At 38.8% G+C, this 16,014-nt stretch overlaps 2 protein-coding genes across 2 annotated transcripts in view; both read left to right on the forward strand.

The window, feature by feature from the left end:
- LOC127529574 (uncharacterized) overlaps positions 1-16,014 on the forward strand; it is an 813,564-nt gene that overhangs the window by 390,203 nt on the left and 407,347 nt on the right. The gene's annotated exons all lie outside the window — the stretch shown is intronic.
- The window catches only part of ppfia3 (PTPRF interacting protein alpha 3), a 454,572-nt gene that overhangs the window by 252,831 nt on the left and 185,727 nt on the right, over positions 1-16,014 (forward strand). The window contains 5 exon segments of the mRNA XM_028813664.2: positions 3,424-3,507; positions 3,593-3,724; positions 3,947-4,009; positions 4,138-4,214; positions 15,826-15,985. Of these exon segments, the coding sequence (XP_028669497.2) occupies positions 3,424-3,507; positions 3,593-3,724; positions 3,947-4,009; positions 4,138-4,214; positions 15,826-15,985 (516 nt within the window).

Consider the following 16,014-nt stretch of genomic DNA (forward strand, 5'->3'; position numbering starts at 1 on the left):
AGAGTACGCGACACGTCTTTCCCCCTTATTCTTGGCTCATCAGGCGTACACACTCACTGCACTCGCTTACGGTAATCGAACCTCGGACGTCAGCGCTAGAGGGGCTTCGCAGTGGTGAAGTATTGCTTTTAAATTTTAATTAAGAAGAAAAGAAAACCTTTTTAAATTAAGTCTTAAAAAGAGGTGTAAAGATATTGACAATAAGCTACGCAAACCCACCAAGAAATGCAATCGTTTAAATCAAGGTGCGAGTCGAAAAACACCATCCCATAATATTAGTTAACGATTAACACATTTCTATATGTATTGTAAGTATACAATACAACTGATAATATGTTGCGCTTATTTATCTGGTGTACCGACATTTTTGCGCGTTTAACGTCTGGAATCTTACGTGGTTTGTGCCCTTCAGAATGAAAATAGTTTGCATGTACCTTTTTAATAAAAGGCGAGCTTTTAAGCCTGAGAAATCACCCCGTAAATGCACACGTTTAATTGCATATGTGTTAATATGTATGCTTACACAGTATTAAAAGACACTCAAAAATTAACGTCATTTACCTTCGTTCCCGCGTTTGACTCGTGCTGTAAATCTCTTCCTTGTTTTTAGTTCACGTGATTATGTAGGAGGCGTGATGACGTGATACGTAACTCCGCCTCCTCCATTAGAGTATATGGACAAAAAACAGGTTCCAGTTATGACCATTACGCGTAGAATTTCAAAATGAAACCTGCCTAACTTTTGTAAGTAAGCTGTAAGGAAAGAGCCTGCCAAATTTCAGCCTTCCACCTACACGGGAAGTTCGAGAATTAGTGATGAGTCAGTCAGTCAGTCAGTCAGTCAGTGAGTCAGTGAGGGCTTTGCCTTTTATTAATATGTATAGATATGGTATGTTTATTTTCAGTTCTAGTTAAACAAGAGTTTGATGATAAGGGAATGAGACTTAGAAATCCAAAATACATTCTTTAGCTTCCTCCCAGATTAAGATGAAGTTATCAAATAAACTTTGTTTAAATTCAAGAAAATCGTACATTTTATTGATAAATCTACTTGCAAAAACACTTGTTGATGAAGAAAATGATGCATTTGCCTTTGTAAATGTGACAGAGTGAAAGAATAACAGCAATGAATGTGATCAATGTATGATTGTGTATTATAATGAGGAGAAAGAAAAATTCTGTTAGAGAGGCTTTAACTAAATGAAAAGTATCAACTAAACTAAGATTTGTGCAGATTGTAGATAAAGGAACTGTGGAGTTGTTTGTAAGCTGAGGTACAGGAGGGGAAATTATCTAATAATAAATTTATCAATGGAATTGCATCAGTACCAACAAGCAACTCATAGTCTTAGAATGTAAGAATCTAGAGCCGTAGAATCAAAAAAATAATAATTAAGGTATGGAATATATACATATGCAGATATAATTGCCTATTTAATTCTATCATAAAATTTCTATGAAGAAGTTAACCTAGTTGCAAAAAATATCTTTTTTTATTTATGTCACCAAACTAAGAATCAATTAATCAATCTTTTTTTCCATTAGAAGCTTGCAGGATCCTAGCAGTACTGGATACAAGGAATTGCCTGTGAATATGGAGCTAGTTTATCATAGGACACACTTATGCAACCACATTTTCTAACCTAAACCAGGCTACTTTAGAGCTGCCAGCGAATGTAAAATGTATACCTTTGGAATATGAGGCGTAAAACATGGAAAAGTCATGTAATCTAAGGTGTCAGACTGAATCATGTCAAGTTAGGGAGCATGCACTGGTACAGCGCATTGCCACACCCACCACATGATGAAACACCTTGGGATCAAGGTTAGCAACTCCCCAGGCAGACACGCAGTCCAGTCCTACCCTCTGAAAATGACGATCTGTCTGCCGCAACCATGTGTTATGTGGGCGTCTCCTTGGCCTTGTCCAGTCGGTCATGAGAGCCAGATCACCCTTGGGGAATCACACCACATGGCCATGGTGCGGTAACTGATGCTCGGTCACAATGCAGGTAATGTGCATCATTCAGGACTCCATGAGCAACCAGCAGTACCCAAGGATTCTTTGAAGAAATACATTACCAAAGCAGCCCGGTCTTCATCTCAGGTCACTGGATAGTGTCCATAGCTTGCAACTATATAGCAAAATAGGGAACACCAGAAATCTAAAGACTTGGACCTTCGGCCTTTTGCATAGATATTGGGAGTGCCACACACCCCTTTCCAGTGACCTCATGATACCCATGCTCCTTCAATCTATCTATTGACTTCATAGGAAGACTCTGACCAGAGACATTAATGTTGCTGCTGAGGTAAGTAAACCTCTCAACATCTCTTTGGTCATTAAAGGCCTGGATCTTACTTTTTTTCCAGGACAGTCAGAAGCCCAGACAGACTCCTTGCTCAGTCTCATGGGAGCCCCAATCCAAGCCTCTATTGACTCAGCGAAGATCAGAGCAATGACAGCAAAGTCTTGATTACTGAATCTCTCTTCACCATCAGATGCCTCAGAGCTGCTAGACCCCACAACCCTTCCCAACACCCAGTCCACACAATCATTGAACAGAGTTGAAGCAGGAACACACCCCAGTCAAACCCCAGAATCACTTGGGAAAAACGCAGAGGTTCTGCCTCCACTCTGCACACCACTCACAATACCAGTGTAAAAGATGACCATGATATCCAGCAACTTCGAGGGGACACCACAAAGTCATAGGATGTCCAACAGGACAGCTCGACTAAATCAAACCTCTGCAAAATCATTACACCCAATTCATTCATTTTGAACACCTGGGCAAGAGCACAGTTTATGTAGACAGTTCTTTGAGGTCTTGAGAAACGTTTTTACTTTTGGTAACAGTACTGTAATCTACCACATCTCCTGTCTTCTGCTTATCATCCAAGATCTATTCAAACAACAAACTGAGATTCAAGCTGATAAGTTTTAGGCAGAATTAAATCTTTAACATTTTGCTTTGTAATGCCCTCTGTGTGATGTTTGCACATTTTCTTTATATATGTGTGCTTTCATTTCATAGTCCATTACCATGCTGATTGGTTTGTGATTGTGGTATAGGCTGCCGCTCCATATGACAAAATGGAGAAGAAAGTTAGAAAATGGATGGGTGGATGTTTTATTTTTTTACTTGCAATTTCTTTATGAAGATTATCAAAATATTTTTCCAATTCATTTTTATAGTTGCTCACTTTCTAATACACCAACTGTTTATTTAACTTTTTTGTAATTTTCTACCTGATTTAATGTGATTACATTTACACTTAATTAGTAAGTTAACAACATTTTATCAATTTATAGCAAGGCTTTCCTGAAATGATGATAACCTGAAAGCAGGTGTTTTCCAACATTCTTTTTCATTTCCTCTAATGCCATCTCTTTGTCATTCCTCATATTATACTGTCTAGGCAGAGGAGCGCCATGGGAATTTTGAGGAGCGTCTCCGCCAGCTAGAAGCACAGCTAGAAGAGAAGAACCAAGAGCTACAAAGGGTGAGGTTCTTCCTGCATTCTCCTTTACATTCCCATGTATTTTCATGTATTACATTCTCACAAGTATTTTCTGGTTCTCTCCCAGGCTCGACAACGGGAGAGGATGAATGATGAACACAATAAGAGGCTCTCAGAGACCGTGGACAAGCTACTGTCTGAATCCAATGAGAGACTGCAGTTGCACCTCAAGGAGAGGATGGCTGCCTTAGAGGAGAAGGTAAATGTTGAGCTTTTCCAAATCTCTCTGTTTTTTTCTATTTGAACTTCCTCATTCTCATGCTGAATTGATTACAAGAAGAAAAACACTGGCAACATGGACAGTGAGAAGTATAGGCTGAATACTTTTTTCTGATATTTTATTCCCCTTTTCTTCTTTTAAATTTGTTTAAACTAAAACTGCTTCAATTCTTTGTTCACCTCTACTGGATTCTCTTTCCAGAATTCCCTTTCAGAGGAGCTGGCCAATATGAAAAAAATTCAGGATGATCTTCTAGCCAATAAGGTAAAGTCATTCACTCACAATCAAGAAACGGCCAGGCTTGGATGGCAAGAGGTTAAAAACAGATAAATAAATAAATAAATAAATAAATACATAGTATGCATAACACCTTACCTTGTTTTGCCTTTCAGGAGCAGCTGATAGCAGAGCTGGAGAGAGTACAGATGGAGCTTGACCAACTGAAAGGGCGCACTGGCTCTTACTCCAGGTATGCCAGACACTGGGGTAAAATACCTACTATTTTTTTAAGTGTACTAAACATGTCTCTGTGAGTAGAACCTATTTCAGACACTCACATTACCATCATCATCATCAACACCAAGTTAACATTCTTTTTTTCTCATTTATTAAGGTTAGCCATGTTATATTTCTTACTTACTCATAAACACAAGTTTATATGGCCCTAATCAGGTGGCATGGTGGTGCAGTGGTAGTGCTGCTGCCTTGCAGTAAGGAGACCAAAGTTCATGTCCTGTGTCCTCCCTGTGTGGAATTTGCATGTTCTCTGCATGGGTCTGCTCTGGTTTCCCTCCACTGTCCAAAGACATGCAGGTTAGGTAAATTGATGAAGCTAAACTGGCTTGTGAGGGTGTGTATGTTCACCTTGTGATGGACTTTCCAGGGTTTGTTCCTGCTCTATACTAGCTGGGATAGGCTCCAGCCACAAGCAATCCTGGTCTGGATTAAGCAGGTTAAATTTTGCAAACTGACATGACATATGGCCTCAATCAAGAAGCATATGAAATAAATGACTTTAAGCAAGTCATTTCCAGGTCTCATGGCTCTAGTCTGCCTAATGCCTTTATTCTATAAGCACAATAAATTTTTGTTTTTCATGCAAGTTATTTCCAATTATTGCAGCTCTACTCTGCCCACTGTCTTTATTCTATAAGCACACGAAATTATTGTCTAGCAATAAATAGCAACACTTTAGACACACAGTTTCAACATTATCAGTATAAACAGATTTCTTTGCTGTATGGTATGATCTTATAAACTTTCTCAACATGCGAGACTATAATGGCTATAACACACCATAAATCATGTATTTTTGTGCATAATCTATTGGTTTACATGTGAACACTATTGGTTTATGAGTATTTAATACATGTTTGCATACATAATTTATTAGTTTGCATACATACAATGCTGATTTCATTCATATGAACTACATTGGTTTGTGTCAGTTTGTGCATGAACTATATTGATTTGCATTTTATATCACTGGTTCCAGTGCATTTGTTATTGATTTCTGTGTTTACACTTGGACTGCTTACTTAGCGATCTTTTTGTGTATGCATTATATTGGTTTCATGTATGTATGTCTTATGCTGGTTTAATGTGGGTAAAACATTGTTTTCACATATGAATTCTTTTGGTTTTACGTATGCACTAAAGAGATTACATGTGAGACTTGCTCTGTTTTTATGTATAAACTATGATGATTTTGTAAGCATATCATGATGGTTTTATGTGTGTACTATATCAGATTCACATCTGAAACATACTGGTTTTATGAACACACACTATCATAGCTATACTGTGTAAAAGCTAGCCCGGCCACAGACAGACACGACAATGCGGTGTCCACAACACACACGTTTATTTCAGTAATATATACAAACTATTTACAGTGCACAGTCCTTGGTTCCTTTGCGCGCCTCCACTCCTGTCGCGCAAGCTCCGTCCTTCTTCCACCTGACATTTCATTTGCTTTTAATGGAATCCAAGTTAAACTGTAAGGCATAACAGAATAGCACAACCATTAAACAAAACATAATAAGGACAATAATGAGATGGTTGCTGTTCAAAAGTTTGCATACCCTTAGTTCTTAATACTGTTTATTGCCCCCTTTGGCGTCAATAATGGCATGCAGTCTTTTCTGATAGTTGTGGATGAGGCTCTTGATTTTCTCAGGTGGTAGAGCTACCTATTCTTCTTTGCTAAACGCTCCAGGTCCCATAAATTCTTGGGTTGTCTTGCATGAACTACATGTTTGAGATCTCCCCAAAGTGGGTCCATGAAATCGAGCTCAGGAGACTGTGATGGCCACTCCAACACCTTCACTTTTCTCTGCTTTAGCCACCAAAGGCCTTGTGTTTTGGATCATTGTCATGTTGGAAGATCCAAATGCATCCCATGTGCAGCTTCTGGACTGATGAGTGCAAATTGTCCTTCAATATACAGTGCATCTGGAAAGTATTCACAGCGCATCACTTTTTTCACATTTTTTTATGTTACAGCCTTATTCCAAAATGGATTAAATTCCTTGAGATTTTTGCAAATTTATTAAAAATAAAAAAATTGAGAAAGCACATGTACATAAGTATTCACAGCCTTTGCCATGAAGCTCAAAATTGAGCTCAGGTGCATCCTGTTTCCCCTGATCATCCTTGAGATGTTTCTGCAGCTTAATTGGAGTTCACCTATGGTAAATTCAGTTGATTGGACATGCGCTGTGAATACTTTCCAGATGCACTGTATATTGAAGGACAATTTGCACTCATCAGTCCGGAAGCTGCACATGGGATGCATTTGGATCTTCCAACATGACAATGATCCAAAACACAAGGCCTTTGGTGGCTAAAGCAGAGAAAAGTGAAGGTGTTGGAGTGGCCATCACAGTCTCCTGAGCTCGATTTCATAGAGCCACTTTGGGGAGATCTCAAACATGTAGTTCATGCAAGACAACCCAAGAATTTATGGGACCTGGAGGCGTTTTGCAAAGAAGAATAGGTAGCTCTACCACCTGAGAAAATCAAGAGCCTCATCCACAACTATCAGAAAAGACTGCATGCCATTATTGTATGTGAATACTTTCCAGATGCACTGTATTCCTGTAACATGCTGCATTTATCTTGCCATCAATTTTCACTATGCCATAATTAAGTACTACATTGTAATTGTTATTCGACAATTTATATATATATATATATATATATATATATATATATATATATATATATATATATATATATATATATATATATAATGGACAGAGATAGACAGAGACAACTTTTTTCTAATTTTGGTTCTGTACATTACCACAATGAATTTTAAATGAAACAACTCAGATGCAGTTAAAGTGCAGACTTTCAGCTTTAATTCAGTGGGGTGAACAAAATGATTGCATAAAAATGTGAGGCAACTAAAGCATTTTTTAACACAATCTCTTCATTTCAGGGGCTCAAAAGTAATTGGACAATTGACTCAAAGGCTATTTCATGGGCAGGTGTGGGCAAGTCCGTCATTATGTCATTATCAATTAAGCAGATAAAAGGCCTGGAGTTGATTTGAGGTGTGGTGCTTGCATGTGGAAGATTTTGCTGTGAACAGACAACATGCGGTCAAAGGAGCTCTCCATGCAGGTGAAAGAAGCCATCCTTAAGCTGCGAAAACAGAAAAAAACCCATCCGAGAAATTGCTACAATATTACGAGTGGCAAAATCTACAGTTTGGTACATCCTGAGAAAGAAAGCAAGCACTGGTGAACTCAGCAACGCAAAAAGACCTGGGGCTTCATGTATAACGCCGTGCGTAGAACTCACACTATAACATGGCGTAAGCACAAAAGCGGGATTGTGCGTACGCACAGAAAAATCCAGATGCAGGAATCTGTGCGCACGCAAAATTTCATGTTCTTCCACTACATAAATCCCAATCAGCGTGAAAAGTAACGCACGTGCACGCGCCTTCTGTCCTGCCCCAACTCCTCCCAGAATTACACCTCTTTGAATATGCAAATCAATATAAATAGCCTTCTGTGAAAAGACAATGGGAAAAGCACAGGGAAAATATAAGAATTTCAGCGAATACCAAGTGGAGGCAAAGGAAAAACCTACTATTTGTTGGTTTAAACAGTGGTATAATCAACAAAAGAAAGTTGATCGAGTGTCGGAGAAACTCGAAAGATCAAGTTCACAAAGTCGCACAGTACCCGAAATAAAAAAGAAATCACATATCAAAGTCGCCGTGAAAAGGCGACTCGCAGCGGACCGTCTGAGTGTCATATGAAAGCTTATTAGGGTACAGACAAAAAAAATTGGCACACAGTGGGAAAAAAGCATGAAATGTCAACTTTAATCTCGAAATTTCCACTTTAATCACGTAGTTTATTTTGTCATTAAAGTAGAAAATCATAAACTTCATCTTAAAATCATTTATTTTACTAGTTTCTCAAGTAGCACGTTAAATGCTTTGTTCTGTATTTGATCTTCTATGTGCTCTATGTGTGTGAATCACTACGTGCTTCCATTCTTTCTCTTTCTCCGACAGGACACAGAATCCATTACATTCGAGATATTACAGCTCTCTGAATAATTAAAATACTGAGATGTATACGTGATATCATTTTCATGATGATAGCAATGAAAGCATGTTATTAAACATGGGAACATGGTGGCGCAGTGATTGTTCATATCTCACGCAAGAGGCTTGCTGCGCCATGTGCGACCTTCGATGAAATAATTTATTACAGAAGTACCGTCTCTTTCAAACGTACTTTTCTTTCTCCAAATACCCAATCGCCACACAATCAGCTCTGTAATAGACGTTAAGCCATCTGTAAGCTTAGAACGCCGATTCTTCAAAACTTTTAAGGAACATTGAAATATCTTCGTAGTACATGTTTAATTATTCTATCCGTCTATCCTTCCAGTGTCACGTCAGCACCAGCAATAATACAGCGCAAGGCAGGAGCTATCCGTGAACTAGCTATACGTGTCCTCACATGTTTAATTATTAACAATGCAGATTACTTAAATGAAGTTAAAGTTTTATCTGTATACTATAAGCAACATAGTTTGCTGCATTTCATGTTAAAAATGATATTGTCATCATACGCGCTTTATAAAGTGGCGCAGGTTGTGCAATATTATAACTGTAGTGTAAGTTTACAGTGAGGTAATTGTACTTATAAGTACAAACAGTTCTACAAGGAGCACTTGATGGACTGATTGAGTGCGTTTATAGTTCTTGGGATGAAACTGTTTCTGAAACGCGAGGTCCATACAGGAAAGGCTTTGACGCTTTTTGCCGTGGTTGAGGTAGTGTGTACTTGAAACTGTATACCGATAATTCTCTTTCCGATCAGCTGCTGCTGTGATTCACACTCAGATACAGTGATATAAATACTTCGAGTGGTGCAGTGAGAGTAATATGGAAAAAGATGATCCGCAGTGGCAACCCTTAACGGGAGCAGCAAAAAGAAGAACAAGATGCAGTGAGCGTAACAATGCTAAAGCAGTTATGGTATTTGGAATACTATGGCTATTCCCTGGACCATTATATTGCTGCAGGTTAATTACAATCAGATGCATTACACTAATAAACAATATGCAGTTAATTTCAGTGTATTTATAAAGCTGCGTCAGGAATGTGGAGCTAAGAAAGAAAGGGTGATCACACAGGAACAGTAGCACTGCTTTGACGCTGGGTGCTGCCAGTCTGCAAAACTGAGCGGAGAAATTGCGTATGCCAAGGTATGAGTTACCGTGGAAATGTGCGTGACTTTACGCCAAGTTTAGGTTTTATACATCGCGATTTGAGCGTGGAAACATTCGTACGCAACATTTCTGTGCGTACGCACCGTTTATACATGAGGCCCCTGGACTTCCACGGAAGACAACAGTGGTGGATGATCACAGAATCATTTCCATGGTGAAGAGAAACCCCTTCACAACAGCCGAACAAGTGAACAACACTCTCCAGGGGGTAGGCGTATCGATATCCAAGTCTACCATAAAGAGAAGACTGCATGAAAGTAAATACAGAGGGTGCACTGCAAGGTGCAAGCCACTCATAAGGCTCAAGAATAGAAAGGCTAGATTGGACTTTGCTAAAGAACATCTAAAAAAGCCAGCACAGTTCTGGAAAAACATTCTTTGGACAAATGAAACCAAGATCAACCTCTACCAGAATAATGGCAAGAAGAAAGTATGGAGAAGGTGTGGAACAGCTCATTATCCAAAGCATACCACATCATCTGTAAAACACAGTGGAGGCAGTGTGATGGCTTGGGCGTGCATGACTGCCAGTGGCACCGGGACACTAGTGTTTATTGATGATGTGACACAGGACAGAAGCAGCCGAATGAATTCTGAGGTGTTCAGAGACATACTGTCTGCTCAAATCCAGCTAAATTCAGTCAAATTGATTGGGTGGCGTTTCATGATACAGATGGACAATGACCCAAAACATACAGCCAAAGCAACCCAGGAGTTTATTAAAGCAAAGAAGTGGAAAATTCTTGAATGGCCAAGTCAGTCACCTGATCTTAACCCAATTGAGCATGCATTTCACTTGTTGAAGACTAAACTTCAGACAGAAAGGCCCACAAACAAACAGCAACTGAAAGCTGCTGCAGTAAAGGCCTGGCAGAGCATTAAAAATGATGAAACCCAGCATCTGGTGATGTCCATGAGTTCAAGACTTCAGGCTGTCATTGCCAGCAAAGGGTTTTCAACCAAGTCTTAGAAATTAACATTTTATTTCCAGTTATTTAATTTGTCCAATTACTTTTGAGCCCCTGAAATGAAGGGATTGTATTAAAAAAAATGCTTTAGTTGCCTCACATTTTTATGCAATCATTTTGTTCACCCCACTGAATTAAAGCTGAAAGTCTGCACTTCAACTGCATCTGAGTTGTTTCATTTAAAATTCATTGCGGTAATGTACAGAACCAAAATTAGAAAAAAGTTGTCTCTGTCCAAATATTTATGGACCTAACTGTATGTTCTCCCCATACATTTGCAAATTGATTGGGATTAGTGTTAGTGAATTTCCTCACATTGTGATCTTTTCTTTTATTAACATATCATCAACAAGAGTGACTCATCATTTATTAAAAGAAATGAAAACTTGATTTGTGGCTCTGCAATATGTTTTATCACACACCCATTTTCATTTTCCGAGTTTTTCTTTTGGATTGTGCATACACAAGACAACACAGAAAAGGTGGCTTGGCTCTTTCAAATATCTGAGGCTTTTATTAACAATACAATGCCATCTAATGAATTCACTTCCCTCCCATTTGGTGTTCATCTGGCTCCACAATAAAATAACACAGAATATTAATAGGTTGGGGGGGTCTCCATGTTGGGTTGTCATAACTCTACTGACAATGGCTGCTGCAAGCAGAGAAACAAGCAAGAAATTTATATTTACCTTGAGAAAATAGTACCAAAATCCTGTGATAAAATAGTTTTAATTTCTTTCTATTATCACAAGGCTGCTTCATAAACGTGCAGGGCATGTCTTCTTAACTAAAAACCTTTGCTGCTTCAAAGTGGGTGTATTTGGTTTGTTTTCATGCTTTTTCTATTACTTTTGGAACCATGTAACCCAAAGCTCCATTGTAAACTGCAGAAACACAAGGCATTTTAAAATTTGCAAAAAAACTTCACTTTAGAACACAATTTCAAGGGGCAAATATATTTATTCCATAGTTGTGAAGAAATAACTTTGACTTGAAAAATACTGTACTAATCACTTAATCATTTGTCAAATTTCTGTACTACAAATGACATGCTGCATTAAACACGTAGCAGAAATATGAAGCAATGTCACAACAATAATAAGCATTAATAAATTATATGTAAAAAGAAACACAAACGCTCTTCTATGTTATAATAGTACCTGTTCTCAACAACAGTTCTTTGCTTGGGATAAGTGATTACTGTCAAAGCAACCCCTCCACAGTCAGTTATAAACCATATAGTTCTACCAGCAAGGGTTACTGGAGACACAAATTGCTTACTGTTGTTAAAAAGTACAGCACTATTTCCTAATGTGTAGCTCCTTGCTAGGTTTTGTCACTATCCAAATAGTAATGCAGGTAATTTTTAATTGTCTTTGTTGGACACCATTTAGTGCAGATTATATCCATCCATCCATCCATTATCCAACCCACAATATCCTGAAGATTATATCCTTATTATTAATTTCCCTCTGCTTAAAATCTCTTTTGGTATATGGTAACTGGTATTTACCTGTCCTCTAAACAGAAAAAAATCCATTCTAAAAAGGTCCTCTCTACTTATTTACTGATAAACATCTACTTAAAGGCGCATGCTTCCTTTCCCACTATGGCAATAATGACATGCCAATTGTAACAAAAAGGTGCATATTGGCGTCTGACCCGACACAGACTCACACTGGAGGCATGTATAAAAGTCAAAGAAACTTATTTTTCTTCACCTGTGGGGCACGTCTTCCCCATGTCCCACAGGCACAACACTGTCCCAGAGCAGACCACAATAATCACACACAGTATTTGCAATCTTCTCTTTAACCACCACTCCTCCCGGCAAACATAGTCCTCCTCCTCCCGACTCAGGCTCCTTGAGTGGTGGCTGCTGGTCCCTTTTATAGTCCACCCGGAAGTGCTCCAGGTGGTGCGATTACACTGCCTATAAGGGCTCAAGAGTCCCAGCTGCAGCACCCCCTGGCAGCACCTGTGGGACCCAACAGGCCTTCACCCAACTCCAATTCCCATGGAGCCCTAAAAAATGCTTTAGTTGCCTCACATTTTTATGCAGTCGTTTTGTTCACCCCACTGAATTAAAGCTGAAAGTCTGCACTTCAACTGCATCTGAGTTGTTTCACTTAAAATTCATTGTGGTAATGTATAGAACCAAAATTAGAAAAAAGTTGTCTCTGTCCAAATATTTATGGACCTAACTATATATATATATATATATATATATATATATATATATATATATATATATATATATATATATATATATACGAGGGTTGTCTGGGTTCCACGTGGAATTTTATCGTTTGTCGAGTGTCAGCCTGTCGAAACCTCTTCTGCTGTGTAGAGGGATTATTCAAGTGGTTGCATGTTTTTGTTCAGATGTTTTGCTCCCTCTCTTCCTTCAGAATGAACATGAGAAGCAAATGAACTGAGAGTGTGCTGCCAGCGCTAGCGGCGAAGCTCCCGACTCCGTGCTTGCGTGAATTTCGAGTGATGATTTTTTACGACTTTTCTGCAGGTTTAATCCACTCGGTGGAACGCACCATGTTTGCCATCTTTTTCAACATCGATGGCATTGTCACATCAATTCCGCTGATGGAGAGGAAAACTGTGACCTCTGAGTGGCACACCACTCAGTGCCTGCCTGATGTTTTTTCTGCAATGGCTAGAGGCCGGTCCAAGAACTTGCGAAGGCAGTTTTTGCATCATGACAATGCGCCATCCCACCCGGCTAATGCGACGAAGCATTTCATTGAAGACAGTGGTGTCAACGTTTTGAACCTGCCACCCTACTCGCCTGATCTTGCACCATGTGACTTTTGGCTCTTCCCGAAGGTGACAGAATCCCTGCGAGGCCACAACTTCAAAACTTGACAGGAACTGATTGCAGCTGTCAAAGAACAGCTGGACAACCTCTCAAAGACAGCCTTTCGCAAGTGTTTTGCGGCGTGGGTCAGAAGAGCCCAAAAGTGCATTGATGTTGGCAGTGAATACTTGGAAAAAGTTTAAAAAGGATCGAAGTACATGAGAAAAATAGAAAAAAAAATCCTTGGCTACTTATTTCGAGTGATTGCGCGCGGAACCCAGACATGTTTAGTTTGGCCCCTTATATGAGACACCATTTAGGAAGAAAGTCATTTGTTTTTAGTGTGGCTTATATTTTCAGCATAACTCTATTGGTTTGCCAGCACATACATGGGTTTTACTTCATAATCTATTGGTTTACATCTGGATAGTATTGGTTTGCATGTGTACAATACTGGTTTCAGTCATCTGAATTTATTGGTTCATGTCTGTATATTATTGGTTTGTGTGTGAACTATATTGCTTTGTAAATGTATACTATTGGTCTGCATTTCAACTGTATGAATTTGCATTTGTATATCACAGGTTCCAGTGTGTATGCTATCGGTTTGTGTATGAACTAAGCCTATTTAATCCTACCAGCATTTCTCTTTCAAGGCTATTATCAAATCATTCAATTCCTCTTTAATAGTCACTGTACCTAACTAATACTTTAATATTGACACCAAGATAGAAGGACTTGTAATAAAGCATGTAAGGAGTATGGAATGAAAATTAATTCAAGGACAAGTAAAATAATGTTAATGGGCAAAAAGGGAACACTACAGATAAATACAAATATAGAAAGTTAACAGTTAGATCAGATGAATTAATAGTAATCCTTGGAAGCTGGATTACAAAGCAAAGAGATTGATTGATGTACACTAGATTAAAAAACAAGAGGTAACGCAAAGGAGAGCATCTGGAACTGCTGAATAATTCCTAAGAAGGCCTTCAAATTACATTTTTGAAAACACACATCTTCCCAATATTAGGTTATGGCAACAATAAATAGATATATGAGAAAGCAACTGTTAGCTTATTATATTCAAGGTAGTAATTTCAATGTTGACTAACCTCTTCATATGTCTTCATAATACATCAGTGTCTCTCTGTTTAATCTGCAGCCCCTCCTGACAGTACAGGTCCATCTGTTCCAAAAGTCACCCTTTACCACTCTATCCTACAACAAAATTTAAACCACATATTAAAATGAATCTCCCCAGTCTTGCCTGCATTGGCACATTGCAAAGCCAGAGCTTTAGAGACTACTGCCTTGTCAGTCATGTTCTTCAGCTTCGACCCTAAACCCTTACATTTGTATTGGTCTCTCATCAATTTACAAGGAAGGCAATATGCTTTAAGAAACCCCTATCACAGAAACTATGCTTTGTGTCACTCTACTAACAGAATCCTGTACAATCAGTACTTCCCCATTTTACAGGCTGGTTTAGAGGTGACCCATTGAGTCACTTCATTCTTGACTTCCAATCAGTGTAACTGCTAAGATCCAGAAAATGATTTGACATCCCCAGCACTGGCATTGATGCCCCTGGGCAGTGTACACCTTTTGACTTGCTTGCTATCTCTTCCTTTCTAGTTTAGAGTCTCCTTCCATGTCACGTTAGGACTATAAAGGACACCTGGACAAATTCTCAAATTCTCCACTACAGCACAAGCTGTGGGCCTCTGTCTGCAATGACATAACATTCAATTATTTCTTAACCTTTACTAGCTCACCTATATTTTTATTGCCTTCTCCTGTTTGCTATTCAATTACTTTTTAGCACAAACATTTGCACCTACACTGTATCTCAAATTGACCCATTCTCCATTACACAGTGTCCTTTTGCCATCAGTTTCTTTCTTGTTTATAAAGCACAATATATATAGTGAACACAGAAAAACAAAGCCAAAGCATTAGTGAGACAATGTAATAATTATAACTAAGAGCACCAAGTTGTTTTGAAGGGAAACCAATATATGCAGCAACAATCCAATATGTGTAGCAGCAAACCAATATGTGCCTTAGCAAACCAAACGAGTTGTGCTGAATCTAATTTGTATGCCTGCAATTTGATAGAGTTGTGCGGAAGTTAAACCCACTTATGCACAGACCAACTGATAGTGCTACACTGAAACTGATACATGCTCCAGCACCTTTTATCAACAACTGTATTCAGACATCTCTGTATACCATGCTCTATTTGTTTCCTAAAACAGATCAAATCATCTTCTTCTTCAAAAAAGAAAAGGTCCAAGTTGGGTGCTATTATTTTTTATTAATTCTTTTTGTTGTTGTTGTTAAAAGAGTGAAAACAAGCAAAACATGGGGTTCATGTGTATGCATGGTTACTGTGGTGAAGGCGGGGATGTACTAGGGAAGTAACAGTAATAGCAATGCTTTTCCTTCTGTCCTATTTTGTCAATTATCATGTGTTAAATATGTCTGACAGTACACAGCACCCAGAGTGTATTGATATACTTTGACAGGTCCCTTCCAGGCAGTGCTCTAGAGCTTCGCTACTCACAGACAGGAGGCAGCCTTCCTTCCAGCTCATCAACGCACATTGAACACTATAACAGCACCAGTGCTGTCATGCGGCGTTCCCATAAGGGACGTTGGGGACTTGTCAAGGATGAACCTAACAAGGTGAGATTAATGAAGTACACTAGGCTTTT

This window comes from Erpetoichthys calabaricus, chromosome 11 (assembly GCF_900747795.2).
Source record: "Erpetoichthys calabaricus chromosome 11, fErpCal1.3, whole genome shotgun sequence".
NCBI lineage: Eukaryota > Metazoa > Chordata > Cladistia > Polypteriformes > Polypteridae > Erpetoichthys > Erpetoichthys calabaricus.